Here is an 18,238-nt window from a genome sequence, read left to right as displayed (position 1 = left end):
GGCCACACACCAATACAAGCATCAACTTGTAAGACCAAAAACAACTTTTGAAACAATCTGCTCACAAAAGATTAAAACACCACACTTTTATCTGGCAGAGCGGGATCGCTTCCCACCTACACCAAAGCATGGGAGAGGGAATTGAACTCAGAGATTACACCCCAAGAGTGGTGTGACAGCCTTTCAAACCACAAAAAAAATCCTCCATCTCTGCTAGGGTTCAAGAGTCAAACTACAAATTCCTTTACAGGTGGTACCTCACACCAATCAGACTACAACAAATATATAAATCGACATCAGGGAAATGCTGGAGGGACTGTGGTGGAGAAGGTTCACTTGTCCATATCTGGTGGGAATGCCCCGAGTTAGACACATACTGGACCGAGACCCTATCTCACATGAAAAACATCCTCGGCCACACTATACCTAATGACCCTAAGATCCTCCTGTACCTTTCCCTGCCTAAACTGGATAAACAAGAACACAAAGCGTTATTAATGATCATGCTGAACAGCGCAAAGATGCTGGTTCCCAGAAACTGGAAATCTAGAACAGTCCCAACACTCGCAGATTGGAAACAGCAGGTCACCCTATTACTTAACCTGGAAAGATACCACCACATAGTACAGGGCACTACTGATTTACATGAGCTAATGCTATCAGCCTGGGCAGAGGGGGCTATAGATCCTTCAGAGTAGGGGACCCTAAGACAGATCGCACACATACCTCAATACTCCATGGTTGTACCTCTGTTTTCACCTATACGTCTTCATTTATGTTTTTGTTGCACTCTTGCGCCCAGTTTTGGGCGATGATCTCCCCTGCCCCCTGGGGCAACGCTCTTGGAAAAGAGACCGCTGCATGGACATTTTATATATATAATCCGTTTACCTTGGAAAAACACCTTACAATTTAGGTTATGTTGACCACTATGTATAATATACCTATGTTTTCAATAAAGCTTTTGAAACCTTAAAAAAAAAAAAAAGGGATGTAATTCATCCATGTGCATTTCAATTTTGACCGGAATGTCCCTTTAAGAAAAGTATGTATGTATATACATACCCACATACATACATACCCAAACACACAGTATACATACATACCCACATACATACATACCCATACACACAGTATACATACATACCCACATACATACATACCCATACACACAAGCGCAGTATACATACATACCCATACACAAATCCCCAAATCTGGAATTCCAAAATCCAGCATTATTCCAAAATCCAGACAACTTTTTCATTATTATTATTTTAAAAACAAAAAGTATTAAATATTAGAATTCTTTCCACCAGTTAGTCACAATCTTCACTGCCTGCATCTTTGGTTTGAATTTTGTGTTCTAAAAAACACAAATAATAGTCTATATTTATTTAAAACAACAACTGTTACCTTTCTGATTACAGTACTATCTTTCTGAGAGTACTATGTATATAAAAGTACTAAAAATTATATAAAAACTACCTTTTTGCAGTTTTCACTTGGTCCCATTCCCTCTCCAAGCTTTTGTAAATATACTGTACTTATATCCATCTTTATCTATATAAACATATGAATGCCATGAATAATCAGAATGCTTGATTGTTGAGTACCATCAAACTTGTGATTTGTTTACTATCTTCTCTTTAAAGTTAAATACAGATAATACACTATTTCGGGACCCTGTTTTTTTTCTTCATGTAATTTTTCTTTTTTCCTCCTTCATATTAAAAAGAATATATGTGTTTGTGTCTGTTAAGTATGTAGGAGATAGCTGTGTGAGAATGTATGCCTGCACACAAACAACTGTGGTCTTATTTTATCCTAATCATACACACCTCCATGGTCTTGTATTGCTCACTGTTCTTCATTGTTTCCACCTCTCTACACACTCCATCTTCCAGGATCTCCTGCACAAGAAATCAGTCACATAAATGGTATCTGTATATAAGATAATAACTTGTACAGTGCTAATAAAGGGGCTGTACTAGTTTTCACTTGGAAGATTCAGTGCGTATGAAACTATAAAAGCTTTCAGTGCTTGAAAACTACCAGGTTCCAAAAAGCAACACAAGAAGATTCCTCCGAGGGTCCCATAATATAATAATTTACTAATTTAAAGGCCATGCTGATAATTGTGTGTGCTTCTTTAAAGTGATAGGATATATCCTAACATTTCTTTCTGAAGCATAATTTAAAGGTTATTTATATTTCTCCCATTTTGTGGAGCTTAATATTTTTTAAAAATCAGTAACTGAGAAATTACACCAAACAAACGTGTGATGCACTTCTCAAACTAAAGGTCTCTATCTGGACTATATACAGTATTTTCACCTTTTGTAGCTCGATCTGAATGTGCACCCAATACCTGCATGATTGTCCTACAGTGACCACCACACCATGGTAGGTCCTTGGTTTCTTCCACTGACTGAATTTTGAAGGTCAGAGATTTAAGTACAGAGGCTGCTCTAATGTAGCCCAGGCTACGAACCTCTGATCCCTGGTAAGATGCTCCCCGTGCAAGGACCTCCAATGAATCCTGTGTGGGTGACATTAAAGTGAACACGGATACATGGAAGCATTAGAGCCATAGAAAGGTTTACATAAGAAATCAAATAAAGTGTATGGTGATAAGTTAAGGGGCCACAGAACAAAAATGTTTTGAATTTATTATTATTATTATTATTATCGGTTATTTGTAGAGCGCCAACAGATTCCGCAGCGCTATAAACAAAGGGGGAGTACAACAAAACAATTATATGGTAGAGGGCCCTGCCAATAGTTGCACTGTTGTAGTCAGCTCTTAAGAAGGTGATCTACTAACAGCTGGACTATTAGGCTTACATGCTAAGAGGGTTCAGGGGATTGCAGTGGAGGAGAGGAACTGGTATTAGGAAAGGTTAGCGTAGGTTGTATGCGTCCCTGAACAGTAGAGTCTTTAGGGAGCACTTGAAGCTTTTAAAACTAGAAGAGAGTCTTAGACTCAAATGCAGAGTAATAACAGTTTTAATATAACACACACGACAAATGGCCACTCACAAGATAAAAGTTAAAATTCAGCATATATGCAACAAAAACACCCAAGACTTATCGTCTCATGTCAGCCTCCTTCTGTATTCCAAGGATGTCAAAGTTGGCGTGTCCCTCCAATGCTTTCCAAAACACAGCCCGGTTGTCAAAATATGTCCGTTAAAAGTGTCTCCAAACGAAGTTCATGCAAAGGCATCAGACATGAACAACAGTGGTAATTGTACCTATGATTCAACACTGGAATATGGGGCAAGCAGATTAAAGAAAGCGGCTATGTGGTAACGTTCCTCTGCTCTTATACCTCCAGACTCGTAGCTGCAGACTTAGAGCTGGGGCGGCTTCACAGGAACGGATGGCTCAGGGGTGGGCGGGTCTCTACGCGTTTCGTCACGTCTCGGCGTGACTTTCTCAAGAGTGATAGGTGAAGAGGGAGGAGAGGCTCTATAAAGGGGAGTGTAAATGCACACACCCACTTATTTGACCAATCACATGGGGTAAATGACGGCAATGTTGGATATCTGAGTTAAAAGAGACATAAAAAGGAAATAACAATACTTTCTTTGGGATATTACAATAATAAATACGATAAGCATGTACATATTAATTAATAAAATGGGCATACTAATAATACCATACAGTATAGAAACAAGACTATAAATAAATAAGTTAATAAGAATATGCTATGAATACATCGACCAATATTCAAGTATTAAAATATTATATATACTGAAAAATGCATAAACATGTATATGAAAATTACATATAATAAATATAAATATATATATATCTTAAAAATACTAATAGTGACACTTAATTAATATTAAAAAACAATAAAATTAATGTATATTGTAAAACTATTTTATAAAAAAGCCTGCAAATCAATTTCTATATTTAACCCATTGGGCTCCATGCAATTGAGATTTTTAATCCAAAAGGTTTCTTGTTTTCTGAGTTTTAATAGCCTATTTGTATCCCATACGTTAGGTTTTACCCACTCTATGACTTTGACAGTGAGATCTAGGGGATTTTGATTGTGGTGGGTTTTAAAGTGACGGGACACACTATGATTTTCAAAGCCATTTGAAATATTATTTACATGTTCTCTGATTCTGTATTTGATTTTCCTCTTCGTGCGCCCTATGTAGATATATCCACATTTGCAGACTAATTGTCGATATATATATATATAGATGATATTATTATTATCTGGCAGGGTCCACAAAATAGGATCAATGATTTTTTGAATCATATAAACTCCAATACATACAATCTTAATTTTACTATGGAACATTCAACTGTATCTTTACCCTTCTTGGACCTTATTCTTTATCATGATGAATCCACAAATAAAGTTGCTGTTAGAAATTACCGCAAACCCACTGAGAGAAATAGCTTATTAAATATCAAAAGTAGCCATTTAAGACAGTGGAAACAAAACATTCCCCTGGGTCAATTCCAAAGACTAAGACGTAATTGTACCAATTCGGATGACTATCAGAAAGAATCAGACATTTTAATAGACAAATTCAGAGAAAAGGGTTACAATATGGATCTTTTGAAGGAAAGTAGAGAAAGAGTAAACATGATGGATAGAAATTCTCTTTTGAATAATAAGACCAGCACACCCAAATACAAAAACAAAAACACAAACAATCATCCCAAGTTTGTGACACAATACAACAATCAGCATTTTAAAATAAAAAACATTCTTAGAAAACATTGGAATGTATTAAAATTAGATCCCATCCTTAATCAAATTTTGGAAGATAAACCGCAGGTGATTTTTAAGAAGAGCAAAGATATTAAAAATTATATTGCTCCCACAAAATTAAGAGATAATAAAAAACAATCTGTTCCTCTGAATAAATGGTGTGGGGGTAAAAATGGTCTACATCCGTGCAAAAAGAAAGATTGTGTTTTGTGTCCCTTAATAGATCAAGACAGTACTCATTTTTTCAATTATAATAATAGCAAAAAGTATACATGTAAAGATAGATATACATGTCACACTACATATGTGGTCTATCAATTAGTCTGCAAATGTGGATATATCTACATAGGGCGCACGAAGAGGAAAATCAAATACAGAATCAGAGAACATGTAAATAATATTTCAAATGGCTTTGAAAATCATAGTGTGTCCCGTCACTTTAAAACCCACCACAATCAAAATCCCCTAGATCTCACTGTCAAAGTCATAGAGTGGGTAAAACCTAACGTATGGGATACAAATAGGCTATTAAAACTCAGAAAACAAGAAACCTTTTGGATTAAAAATCTCAATTGCATGGAGCCCAATGGGTTAAATATAGAAATTGATTTGCAGGCTTTTTTATAAAATAGTTTTACAACATACATTAATTTTATTGTTTTTTAATATTAATTAAGTGTCACTATTAGTATTTTTAAGATATATATATTTATATTTATTATATGTAATTTTCATATACATGTTTATGCATTTTTCAGTATACATATTTTAATACTTGAATATTGGTCGATGTATTCATAGCATATTCTTATTAACTTATTTATTTATAGTCTTGTTTCTATACTGTATGGTATTATTAGTATGCCCATTTTATTAATTAATATGTACATGCTTATCGTATTTATTATTGTAATATCCCAAAGAAAGTATTGTTATTTCCTTTTTATGTCTCTTTTAACTCAGATATCCAACATTGCCGTCATTTACCCCATGTGATTGGTCAAATAAGTGGGTGTGTGCATTTACACTCCCCTTTATAGAGCCTCTCCTCCCTCTTCACCTATCACTCTTGAGAAAGTCACGCCAAGACGTGACGAAACGCGTAGAGACCCGCCCACCCCTGAGCCATCCGTTCCTGTGAAGCCGCCCCAGCTCTAAGTCTGCAGTTACGAGTCTGGAGGTATAAGAGCAGAGGAACGTTACCACATAGCAGCTTTCTTTAATCTGTTTGCCCCATATTCCAGTGTTGAATCACAGGTACAATTACCACTGTTGTTCATGTCTGATGCCTTTGCATGAACTTCGTTTGGAGACACTTTTAACGGACATATTTTGACAACCGGGCTGTGTTTTGGAAAGCATTGGAGGGTCACGCCAACTTTGAAATCCTTGGAATACAGAAGGAGGCTGACATGAGACGATAAGTCTTGGGTGTTTTTGTTGCATATATGCTGAATTTTAACTTTTATCTTGTGAGTGGCCATTTGTCGTGTGTGTTATATTAAAACTGTTATTACTCTGCATTTGAGTCTGCGCTCCTCTCTTCTCTATTTTCAGAGAAAAACGTGTTTTGCAATCAAGGTCTGTGGAATCACCTGTTCCAGAGGAGCTGCTGGAATCTTTTGCCTTATTCATATGATCTTTTTAGAACAAGTATAAAGAACTTTCCTTGCATTTATATCACTGGACATTTTGCTATTTGTATTTATATTTTATACAATAACATTTGGTATGTTTTACATATGATATTCAATTTATAATTTCCAGGATCATTGCGCTGCTTTGGTGTGTGTGTGCAAACACTCCCCAATTCTTTGTATTATATTTAGAAGAGAGTCTTGTGGAGCGAGGCAGAGAGTTCCATAAGATGGGAGCCAGTCTGGAGAAGTTCTGTAAACGGGAGTGTGATGAGGTGACAAGAGAGGAGGAGAGTAGGAGGTCATGAGCAGAGCGAAGGGGACGGGAGGGAGAGTATCTGGAGACAAGGTCGGAGATGTAGGGGGAGCAGTGCAGTTGAGGGCTTTGTAGATGAGAGTTTTGTGTTTGATCCTAGAGGCAAGAGGAAGCCAGTGAAGGGATTGGCAGAGAGGCGCAGCAGATGAAGAGCGACGTGTAAGGAAGATGAGTCTGGCAGAGGCATTCATTATGGATTGTAAAGGAGCTAGGCGGAAGGTGGGGAGACCAGAGAGGACAGAGTTGCAGTAATCAAGGCGGGAAAGAATGAGAGTGGATTAAAATCTTAGTCGTGTCTTGTGTAAGGAAGTGTCTAATTTTAGAGATGTTTTTAAGGTGGAAGCGGCAGGCTTTAGCCAATGACTGAATGTGAGGAGTGAAGGAAAGATCTGAGTCGAATGTGATCCCGAGACATCAGGCGTGCGGGGTAGGGGTAATGATGGAGTTGTCGCCAGTTATAGCCATATTGGGGGTGGAGATTTTGGAAGAAGGGGGGAAAATGAGGAGCTCAGTTTTGGAGAGATTTAGCTTGAGGTAGTGAGAGAACATCCAGGAAGAAATGTGAGAAAGACAGTTAGTGACACGGGTTAGCAAGGAAGGGGATAGTTCTGGTGCAGAGAAGTAGATTTATGGAAACTATTAACAGTATAACTATACAGAGTATATCTATGCTCCTAATAACAACATAAGAACGTTGCAGCAATCCATTACTAGTAAAGTGCTTCCTCTGAAACAGGAGCAATTAAAGCATACTAATGAACAGATGAGAGAAAAACTAAACGCTAATTAAGGGCTAGATTACACGCGGAGAGCAATTTATCGCTCCCGCTCGCACGTTACTTTATCTAGACAGAGGCTTTGTGCATGCGTATTACAAGTTGAAAGTAAAACATTTTTTTTGCGCAAGCATTACTCCGACGCGTGCAAAAACCTGAACTTTCAATATTGCGAACAATTTAACGTATTCAGTCTACAATGGAGCACAAAAAGTGGGGAAAAAACGAACACCCTATTTCTACATACAGTACTGTGCAAAAAGTCTTAGGCCACCATGTGATTTGTTGTTTTAGCAATGGTTTAATGGGTGTGACTAAAAACACTACTGTGTAAGTTATGCACTATTTCACCTCCTGTGATGTCTTAAAAAAAAGAAATAAATACGGCATTATAGTACTCTGTATGTACACCATTTATTGTGTAACTTCAATAAGTGTTTTTAGCCACACTCATTTTTTTATGGTAATGATAAAAGGCTAAGTTTTAAATACTGAATCACACCACAAACACATTACGACAGTAAGGAACAATGAGTGCTGATATATGTCCATGTCCAAACTCCAAAGCCTCTTTCTGGGTCTAAAAGGAGGAATACGGCTTCCTCCAATCACAGCGTTGATTCAGACACTGATTCCCCCGGGGGGGAAGCCGTGATTGGAGGATGACCTATCCATCATTTCTGACATCAGAAATGGCTTACAACAACCGGAGGAAGCTGGAGCTGCTGTGAAGATTCAAAGGTAAGATTTTTTTTTTCTCAACAGGAGTGAAATGTAAATTTTGATGAATTAAAGTGCCCCTGTTTTTAATCAAATTTTTAAAAACCGGCACTTTAGCATCAAAATTGACATTCACTTTAAGGAACAATATTATTCTGGTATATTTCCCTGAAACATTCAGCTATAGGAACCTTTATCCTGTACACGAGCACGTATGCGTATAAACTTGTAGATCTACCTGCTACTACTAACTAACTAATATGAGGAATAGAATCTCAAAGGCTCCACTGTTAGACTCAACCAACACACTTATACACAAAAATATGTCACAAATAAAAGGGAACACATTTAGGTTTTGTCAGTAATTCAAAGAGCATAGACGTATTGCTTGTGCTGGACATTTGTGTACACTGCAGGCACAGTAAAAAAAACACCACATTAGGGCATAACTAACCAAAGAACAATTAATGTACCAATTTATTCAAACCTTTTACTATTTTGTTGATATCTATTCAAATGTTGTGCAGGATATATTAGAAAGCACAACCCTCTCAGTCAAGCACATAAGCTAAAAAAGCAATTAATGTATATTTAGAGTGTCTCTGAATACAGTATAATTTCTCCCAGGTTTCAGAAGGCTCAGGTATATCATACATCTATTTTCCCTATAAAAAAACAAAGTGTTCATCCTCCATTTTAACAGAATCTTAGATGACATTAGAATTTGGATACCATCTTTGTAAGAGACGAACTTTGGACAATTGCGTAACCAAATGGTTGGTCTTTCTGAAATACAGGCTCAGGTCTGCTTTCTGCATGTTGCATTAACATAAGCCTCTTATCATGGTATATATATATTATATCTTGCCAAAATACTTTTCTTCTGCTATGGGCCTTCACAGTAGTCAGCCTGAATTTCTGTATGAAGACAATACAATGTTCCTACATTCTGCCTTTTGAATCTGTCCACCCTTTACTGCTACCCTGTCCAGCAATTCTTTTTCCTCATTTTTTTTCCTTGGGCCCACTGGTAAACCTGTGTAACATACCGCACCCATAAAAGTAGCACAGCCTTTTTCCAGAAATATGATTTTAGAATTAAAATATGCTCTATGCCCTAAGTAATCACCACACATTTCTGGTTGAGTAAGTAAAAGTAAACTTCCATTTAATGAGATAAAATCTTGAAAGTGCAAGTCCGTTTCTGGCAAACAGTATCTTTCATTTGCAATACTCCTAAGTTTGTGGCTGGGTGCCTGTTTGCCCAGACTGAGTTTACAATCAAAACATATTCTGCAGGTGACATCAGGTGATCAACAACACTCTAATCTCACTCCAATAGTTCTATGAAGATAATCCATTAAAGCCCTGGTATTCACAAGTCTGCACTCCTTCACATGGGCAAGGCATAACTACACAAAGCTACATGGGACTGGAGCACTGACTATAACCTGATGGAACCTGTGGTATATACTGTGTCCTTGCATCTGGGTGCTGGCACTGCTAAGCCCTGGATGTGATTCAGGTAGACACATTCACCCTGCTCCATCAGTATGTTTATGGAAGAATTATCATCTTTATAATAGGAGACAGCTCAGATGAAATACCCTTTGGAAGATCTTTTTTCTATGTTCCATCTAAAGGATGGAATTTGTATGTATTGCACAGGGTTTTTAGTATGTTCCTCTGCATTTTTCAAAATATGTAGTGAAAGAAAAACTAAACTAATATGCCAATATCAGTTGTGTACTAATTACAAATGTGCAATGCTTTTATGTATCAGCTGTAGATGACAGGCAATTCCTGCTAATTCTCTTTAGCCGATAGGTGTAATGAGCATTTGTTCCTTTTAACCAATGATTGTTATCAGAAAATACCTGTAGTACAGTGTCCATTTTAAAGTCTATTTAAAGGGACACTAAACATCTTGTAATTACTACGTTTCTGCAGTCTTTCAAAAGATTACTATATCAGCGGATTCTGTTATTAGAATAGATTAACACTTTGTTTGCTGCAATTGTTTTTAGAAACATAGAAACAGATTTTGATGGCAGATAAGAACCATAGGCCCGACATGTCTGTCCAATAGTTCCTAAAAGTATAAAAGTATGTAGTTTGTAGGATAGCCTTATGCTTATCCCAGGTATTCTGGAATTCCCCCACAGTGTTTGTTATCATCACCTCTTGGGAAAGTTTATTCCATAAATCAATCACCCTTTCTGTAAAGAAGTGCTTCCTCTTATTACTCCTGAATAAATGTTGAATGTTCACACTCCACACACTAATTTCCTTACTTGAAGGAGCCAATCCAGACTTGAGTCTGCAGAAGTCAGGGATTGACACTTTCATTGTGTTAGCAAAATATCCATTGTTTGTGTCCAACAAAAATTAAAAATGTTTAAAAAGACAGATATCAAAATGAATTGATTCAGGTAGAACAAGCAATTTTAAACAACTTTCCAATTTACTTCCATTAACAAAATGTGCAGTCTTTTTATATTTACACTTTTGAGTCTCCAGCTGAGCATGTGCAAGAATTCACAGAATATACATATATGCATTTGTGATTGGCTGATGGCTGTCACATGGTGCAGTGTGAGTGGAAATAGACATAACTTAGAAATGTGTCAGAAAAACAAACACACTACTCATTTAAAGTTCAGGCCAAGTGCTATTGAGTTGTCTTTATTGTGTGTTTGTTGATTATGCAAATCTACTGTATGTATTGGTCCTTTACAGACTGCAAGTTCGATACTGATTTGTGGCAAGGACAGTTTTGTGGAGCCTGCCATATACACAGTTTTCAGAACTTGAAAATCCACAATTTTCAGACAGGAAAAAAGGGTGAGATAAATAATGAAATTCTAAAGCAAAGTTGTTTTACTAAACATAATTAGGTATTTCTCTAGTAAGGTGTATCCAGTCCATGGATCATCCATTACTTATGGGATATTCTCACTCCCAACAGGAAGTTGCAAGAGGACCCACAGCAAAGCTGTTATATAGCTCCTCCCCTCACTACCATATCCAGTCATTCTCTTGCAACTCTCAACGCGCATGGAGGTAGTAAGAGGAAAGTGGTGAAAAATAGTTAGTTTATTAACTTCAATCAAAAGTTTGTTATTTTAACTAGTACCGGAGTTGTGCTATTGTTCTCAGGCAGAGATAGAAGAAGAATTTGCCTGAGTTTTCTATGATCTTAGCAGGTTGTAACTAAGATCCATTGCTGTTCTCACACATGTCTGAGGAGTGAGGTAACTTCAGGGGGAGAATGGCGTGCAGTTTATTCTGCTATCAGGTATGTGCAGTTATGATTTTTTCTAGGATTAGAAATGCTAGAAAATGCTGCTGGTTCATGATAAACGTAAGTTAAGCCTGAATACAGTGATTTAATAACGACTAGTATCATGCTTATTCTCAGGGGTAATACCCTTTTAGATATGCTATATAAAACGTTTGCTGGCATGTTTAATCGTTTTTTATATATGCTTGGTGATAAAACTTATTGGGGCCTATTTTTTTCCACATGGCTGGCTATATTTTTGCCTAGAAACAGTTTCCTGAGGCTTTCCACTGCTGTAATATGAGTGGGAGGGGCCTATTTTAGCGCTTTTTTGCGCAGTTATAATTACAGACTGAGACATCCAGTTTTCCTCAAGAGTCCCCTGCATGCTACAGGACATCTCTAAAGAGCCTAAAAACGTTTATTGGAGAAGGTAAGAGCCACAGTAAAGCTGTGGCACTTTGCTGGGACTGTTAAAAAACGTCTGTCGTTTTTTTTATCTGTTTTTTGAACTAAGGGGTTAATCATCCATTTGCAAGTGGGTGCAATGCTCTGTTAGCCTATTACATACACTGTAAAAATTTTGCTTGTGTAACTGCCTTTTTTCACTGTTTTTCAAATTGACAAAATTTGTTTCTCTTAAAGGCACAGTACCGTTTTTTTATATTTGCTTGTTAACTTGAATTAAAGTGTTTTCCAAGCTTGCTAGTCTCATTGCTAGTCTGTATAAACATGTCTGACATAGAGGAAACTCCTTGTTCATTATGTTTAAAGGCCATGGTGGAACCCCCTCTGTGTACCGATTGTACTGACTTCACTCTAAGCAAAAAAGATCATATTATGTCTTTAAAAAATTTATCACCAGAGGAATCTAGCGAGGGGGAAGTTATGCCGACTAACTCTCCCCACGTGTCAGATTCTTTGACTCCCGCTCAAATGGCGCCAAGTACATCAAGGGCACCCATAGCGTTTACTTTACAAGACATGGCGGCAGTCATGGATAATACACTGTCAGCGGTATTAGCCAGACTACCTGAACTTAGAGGTAAGCGAGATAGCTCTGGGGTTAGACGAAATGCAGAGCATACTGACGCTTTAAGAACCATGTCTGATACTGCCTCACAATATGCTGAAGCTGAGGAAGGGGAACTTCAGTCTGTGGGTGATGCTTCTGATTCAGGGAGAATCCCTGATTCTGATATTTCTACATTTAAATTTAAGCTTGAACACCTCCGCGTGTTACTTAAAGAGGTTTTAGCTGCTCTGAATGACTGTGACACAATTGTAGTGCCAGAGAAATTGTGTAGACTGGATAAATACTATGCAGTGCCGGTGTGTACTGATGTTTTTCCAATACCTAAAAGGTTTACAGAAATTATTAATAAGGAATGGGATAGACCAGGTGTGCCGTTCTCTCCCCCTCCTATTTTTAGAAAAATGTTTCCTATAGACGCCACCACACTGGACTTATGGCAGACAGTCCCTAAGGTGGAGGGAGCAGTTTCTACTTTAGCAAAGCGTACTACTATCCCTGCCGAGGACAGTTGTGCTTTTTTAGATCCAATGGATAAAAAATTAGAAGGTTACCTTAAGAAAATATTTTGTCAACAAGGTTTTATCCTTCAGCCCCTTGCATGCATTGCCCCTGTCACTGCTGCTGCGGCATTCTGGTTTGAGTCTCTGGAAGAGGCCTTACAGGTAGCGACTCCATTGGATGACATACTTGGCAAACTTAGGGCACTTAAGCTAGCCAATTCTTTTGTTTCTGATGCCATTGTTCATTTAACTAAACTAACGGCTAAGAATTCTGGTTTTGCTATACAAGCGCGCAGAGCGCTATGGCTTAAATCATGGTCAGCTGACGTGACTTCAAAGTCTAAGCTGCTTAACATTCCCTTCAAGGGGCAGACCTTATTCGGGCCTGGTTTGAAGGAGATTGCTTATATCACTGGAGGTAAAGGTCATGCCCTTCCTCAGGACAGGTCCAAATCCAGGGCCAAACAGTCTAATTTTCGTGCCTTTCGAAACTCCAAGGCAAGTGCGGTATCAACCTCCTCTAATGCAAGACAAGAGGGAACTGTTGCTCAGTCCAAGGCGGTCTGGAGGCCAAACCAGACCTGGAACAAATGTAAGCAGGCTAAAAGACCTGCTGCTGCCTCTAAGACAGCATGAAGGAACGGCCCCCTATCCGTTAACGGATCTAGTGGGGGGCAGACTTTCACTCTTCGCCCAGGCGTGGGCAAGAGATGTTCAGGATCCCTGGGCGTTGGAAATTATATCCCAGGGGTATCTTCTGGACTTCAAAGCTTCTCCCCCCATAGGGAGATTTCACCTTTCACAGTTATCTGCAAACCAGATAAAGAGAGAGGCATTCTTACACTGTGTACGAGACCTCCTAGCTATGGGAGTGATCCATCCAGTTCCAAAAGAGGAACAAGGACAGGGTTTTTACTCAAATCTGTTTGTGGTTCACAAGAAAGAGGGAACATTCAGACCAATTTTGGATCTAAAGATCTTAAACAAGTTCCATCATTCAAGATGGAAACTATTCGTACCATCCTACCTATGATCCAGGAGGATCAATATATGACTACAGTGGATCTAAAGGATGCTTACCTTCACATTCCGATACACAAAGATCATCATCATCGGTTTCTCAGGTTTGCCTTTCTAGACAGGCATTACCAGTTCGTAGCTCTTCCCTTTGGGTTGGCTACAGCCCCAAGAATCTTCACGAAGGTTCTAGGGTCCCTTCTGTCGGTCCTCAGGCCGCGGGGCATAGCAGTAGCCCCTTATTTAGACGACATTCTGATACAGGTGTCAAACTTCCAAATTGCCAAGTCTCATACGGACGTAGTACTGGCATTTCTGAGATCGCATGGGTGGAAAGTGAACGAGGAAAAGAGTTCTCTATCCCCACTCACAAGAGTTTCCTTTCTAGGGACTCTGATAGATTCTGTAGAGATGAAAATTTACCTGACGGAGTCCAGGTTATCAAAGCTTATAAATTCCTGCCGGACTCTTCATTCCATTCCGCGACCTTCGGTTGCTCAGTGTATGGAAGTAATCGGCTTAATGGTAGCGGCAATGGACATAGTGTCGTTTGCACGCTTACATCTCAGACCGCTGCAACTATGCATGCTCAGTCAGTGGGATGGGGATTACACAGATTTGTCCCCTCAACTGAATCTGGACCAAGAGACCAGGGATCCTCTTCTCTGGTGGCTATCTCGGGTCCATCTGTCCAAAGGTATGACCTTTCGCAGGCCAGAATGGACAATTGTAACAACAGATGCCAGCCTTCTAGGTTGGGGTGCAGTCTGGAACTCCCTGAAGGCTCAGGGATCGTGGACTCAGGAGGAGTCTCTCCTTCCAATAAATATTCTGGAGCTAAGAGCGATATTCAATGCTCTTCAGGCTTGGCCTCAGTTAGCGTCTCTGAGGTACATCAGATTTCAGTCGGACAACATCACGACTGGCTTACATCAACCATCAAGGGGGAACAAGAAGTTCCCAAGCGATGTTAGAAGTCTCAAAGATAATTCGCTGGGCGGAGATTCACTCCTGCCACCTATCAGCTATCCATATCCCAGGTGTGGAGAACTGGGAGGCGGATTTTCTAAGTCGACAGACTTTTCATCCAAGGGAGTGGGAACTCCATCCGGAGGTGTTTGCACAAGTGATTCATCGCTGGGGCAAACCAGAACTGGATCTCATGGCGTCTCGACAGAACGCCAAGCTTCCTTGTTACGGATCCATGACTCTGATAGATGATCTGGCAGCGCCCTGGTCTTTCAACCTAGCTTATGTGTTTCCACCGTTTCCTCTGCTCCCTCGACTGATTGCCAAGATCAAGCAGGAGAGAGCATCAGTGATTTTAATAGCGCCTGCGTGGCCACGCAGGACCTGGTATGCAGATCTAGTGGACATGTCATCCTTTCCACCATGGACTCTGCCTCTGAGACAGGACCTTCTACTTCAGGGTCCTTTCCACCATCCAAATCTAATTTCTCTGAGACTGACTGCATGGAGATTGAACGCTTGATTTTATCAAAGCGTGGCTTCTCCGAGTCAGTCATTGATACCTTAATACAGGAACGAAAGCCTGTCACCAGGAAAATTTACCATAAAATATGGCGTAAATATCTTTATTGGTGTGAATCCAAGGGTTACTCATGGAGTAAGGTCAGGATTCCTAGGATATTATCTTTTCTCCAAGAAGGCTTGGAAAAAGGTTTGTCAGCTAGTTCCTTAAAGGGACAGATTTCTGCTCTGTCTATTCTTTTACACAAGCGTCTGGCAGATGTTCAGGCATTTTGTCAGGCTTTAGTCCGAATCAAGCCTGTGTTTAAACCTGTTGCTCCACCATGGAGCTTAAACTTGGTTCTTAAGGTTCTTCAAGGAGTTCCGTTTGAACCTCTTCATTCCATAGATATAAAACTTTTATCTTGGAAAGTCCTTTTTTTGGTAGCTATTTCCTCGGCTCGTAGAGTCTCCGAGTTATCTGCCTTACAATGTGATTCTCCTTATCTGATTTTTCATTCTGATAAGGTAGTCCTGCGTACCAAACCTGGGTTTTTACCTAAGGTGGTATCTAACAAGAATATCAATCAAGAGATTGTTGTTCCATCCTTGTGTCCTAATCCTTCTTCAAAGAAGGAACGTCTATTACACAATTTGGACGTGGTTCGTGCTTTAAAGTTTTACTTACAAGCTACTAAGGATTTTCGACAAACATCTCCTTTGTTTGTAGTTTACTCTGGTCAGAGGAGAGGTCAAAAGGCTTCGGCAACCTCTCTTTCTTTTTGGCTAAGAAGCATAATACGCTTAGCCTATGAGACTGCTGGACAGCAGCCCCCTGAAAGGATTACGGCTCATTCTACTAGAGCTGTGGCTTCCACTTGGGCCTTTAAAAATGAGGCTTCTGTTGAACAGATTTGCAAGGCGGCGACTTGGTCTTCGCTTCATACTTTTTCAAAATTCTACCAATTTGATACTTTTGCTTCTTCGGAGGCTATTTTTGGGAGAAAGGTTTTACAGGCAGTGGTACCTTCCGTTTAAGTACCTGCCTTGTCCCTCCCTTCATCCGTGTACTTTAGCTTTGGTATTGGTATCCCATAAGTAATGGATGATCCGTGGACTGGATACACCTTACTAGAGAAAACAGAATTTATGCTTACCTGATAAATTACTTTCTCCAACGGTGTGTCCGGTCCACGGCGTCATCCTTACTTGTGGGATATTCTCTTCCCCAACAGGAAATGGCAAAGAGTCCCAGCAAAGCTGGTCACATGATCCCTCCTAGGCTCCGCCCACCCCAGTCATTCGACCGACGGACAGGAGGAAATATATATAGGAGAAACCATATGATACCGTGGTGACTGTAGTTAGAGAAAATAATTCATCAGACCTGATTAAAAAACCAGGGCGGGCCGTGGACCGGACACACCGTTGGAGAAAGTAATCTATCAGGTAAGCATAAATTCTGTTTTCTCCAACATTGGTGTGTCCGGTCCACGGCGTCATCCTTACTTGTGGGAACCAATACCAAAGCTTTAGGACACGGATGAAGGGAGGGAGCAAATTAGGTCACCTAAATGGAAGGCACCACGGCTTGCAAAACCTTTCTCCCAAAAATAGCCTCCGAAGAAGCAAAAGTATCAAATTTGTAAAATTTGGCAAAAGTGTGCAGTGAAGACCAAGTCGCTGCCTTACATATCTGGTCAACATAAGCCTCGTTCTTGAAGGCCCATGTGGAAGCCACAGCCCTAGTGGAGTGAGCTGTGATTCTTTCAGGAGGCTGCTGTCCGGCAGTCTCATAAGCCAATCGGATAATGCTTTTAAGCCAAAAGGAAAGAGAGGTAGAAGTCGCTTTTTGACCTCTCCTTTTACCAGAATAAACAACAAACAAGGAAGATGTTTGTCTGAAATCTTTAGTAGCCTCTAAATAGAATTTTAGAGCACGGACTACGTCCAAATTGTGTAACAAACGTTCCTTCTTTGAAACTGGATTCGGACACAAAGAAGGTACAACTATCTCCTGGTTAATATTTTTGTTGGAAACAACTTTCGGAAGAAAACCAGGCTTAGTACGCAAAACCACCTTATCTGCATGGAACACCAGATAGGGCGGAGAACACTGCAGAGCAGATAACTCTGAAACTCTTCTAGCAGAAGAAATTGCAACCAAAAACAAAACTTTCCAAGATAATAACTTAATATCTACGGAATGTAAGGGTTCAAACGGAACCCCTTGAAGAACTGAAAGAACTAGATTTAGACTCCAGGGAGGAGTCAAAGGTCTGTAAACAGGCTTGATCCTAACCAGAGCCTGAACAAATGCTTGAACATCTGGCACAGCTGCCAGTCTTTTGTGAAGTAAAACAGATAAAGCAGAGATCTGTCCCTTCAGAGAACTTGCAGATAATCCTTTCTCCAAACCTTCTTGTAGAAAGGATAGAATCTTAGGAATTTTTATCTTGTTCCATGGGAATCCTTTAGATTCACACCAACAGATATATTTTTTCCATATTTTATGGTAAATTTTTCTAGTTACAGGCTTTCTAGCCTGAATCAGAGTATCTATTACAGAATCTGAAAACCCACGCTTTGATAAAATCAAGCGTTCAATCTCCAAGCCGTCAGTTGGAGGGAAACCAGATTCGGATGTTCGAATGGACCCTGAACAAGAAGGTCCTGTCTCAAAGGTAGCTTCCATGGTGGAGCCGATGACATATTCACCAGGTCTGCATACCAAGTCCTGCG

General features: G+C 39.5%; 1 protein-coding gene across 2 annotated transcripts in view; it reads right to left on the bottom strand.

Moving 5' to 3' along the window:
- The window catches only part of LOC128663468 (DNA-directed DNA/RNA polymerase mu), a 146,784-nt gene that overhangs the window by 98,744 nt on the left and 29,802 nt on the right, over positions 1–18,238 (bottom strand). The window contains exons 6-7 of one of the 2 annotated variants that reach the window (XM_053717812.1): positions 2,492–2,539; positions 1,839–1,910 (exon numbers count right to left, since the gene is read on the bottom strand). In XM_053717812.1, the coding sequence (XP_053573787.1) occupies positions 1,839–1,910; positions 2,492–2,539 (120 nt within the window). Of the gene's footprint in view, positions 1–1,838; positions 1,911–2,368; positions 2,540–18,238 lie in introns of both variants that reach the window. The other variant, XM_053717811.1, reaches the window with a different exon arrangement.

The sequence above is a fragment of the Bombina bombina genome, chromosome 6 (genome assembly GCF_027579735.1).
Source record: "Bombina bombina isolate aBomBom1 chromosome 6, aBomBom1.pri, whole genome shotgun sequence".
NCBI classification, from domain to species: domain Eukaryota; kingdom Metazoa; phylum Chordata; class Amphibia; order Anura; family Bombinatoridae; genus Bombina; species Bombina bombina.
This window is presented reverse-complemented; position numbering and strand designations above follow the sequence as displayed.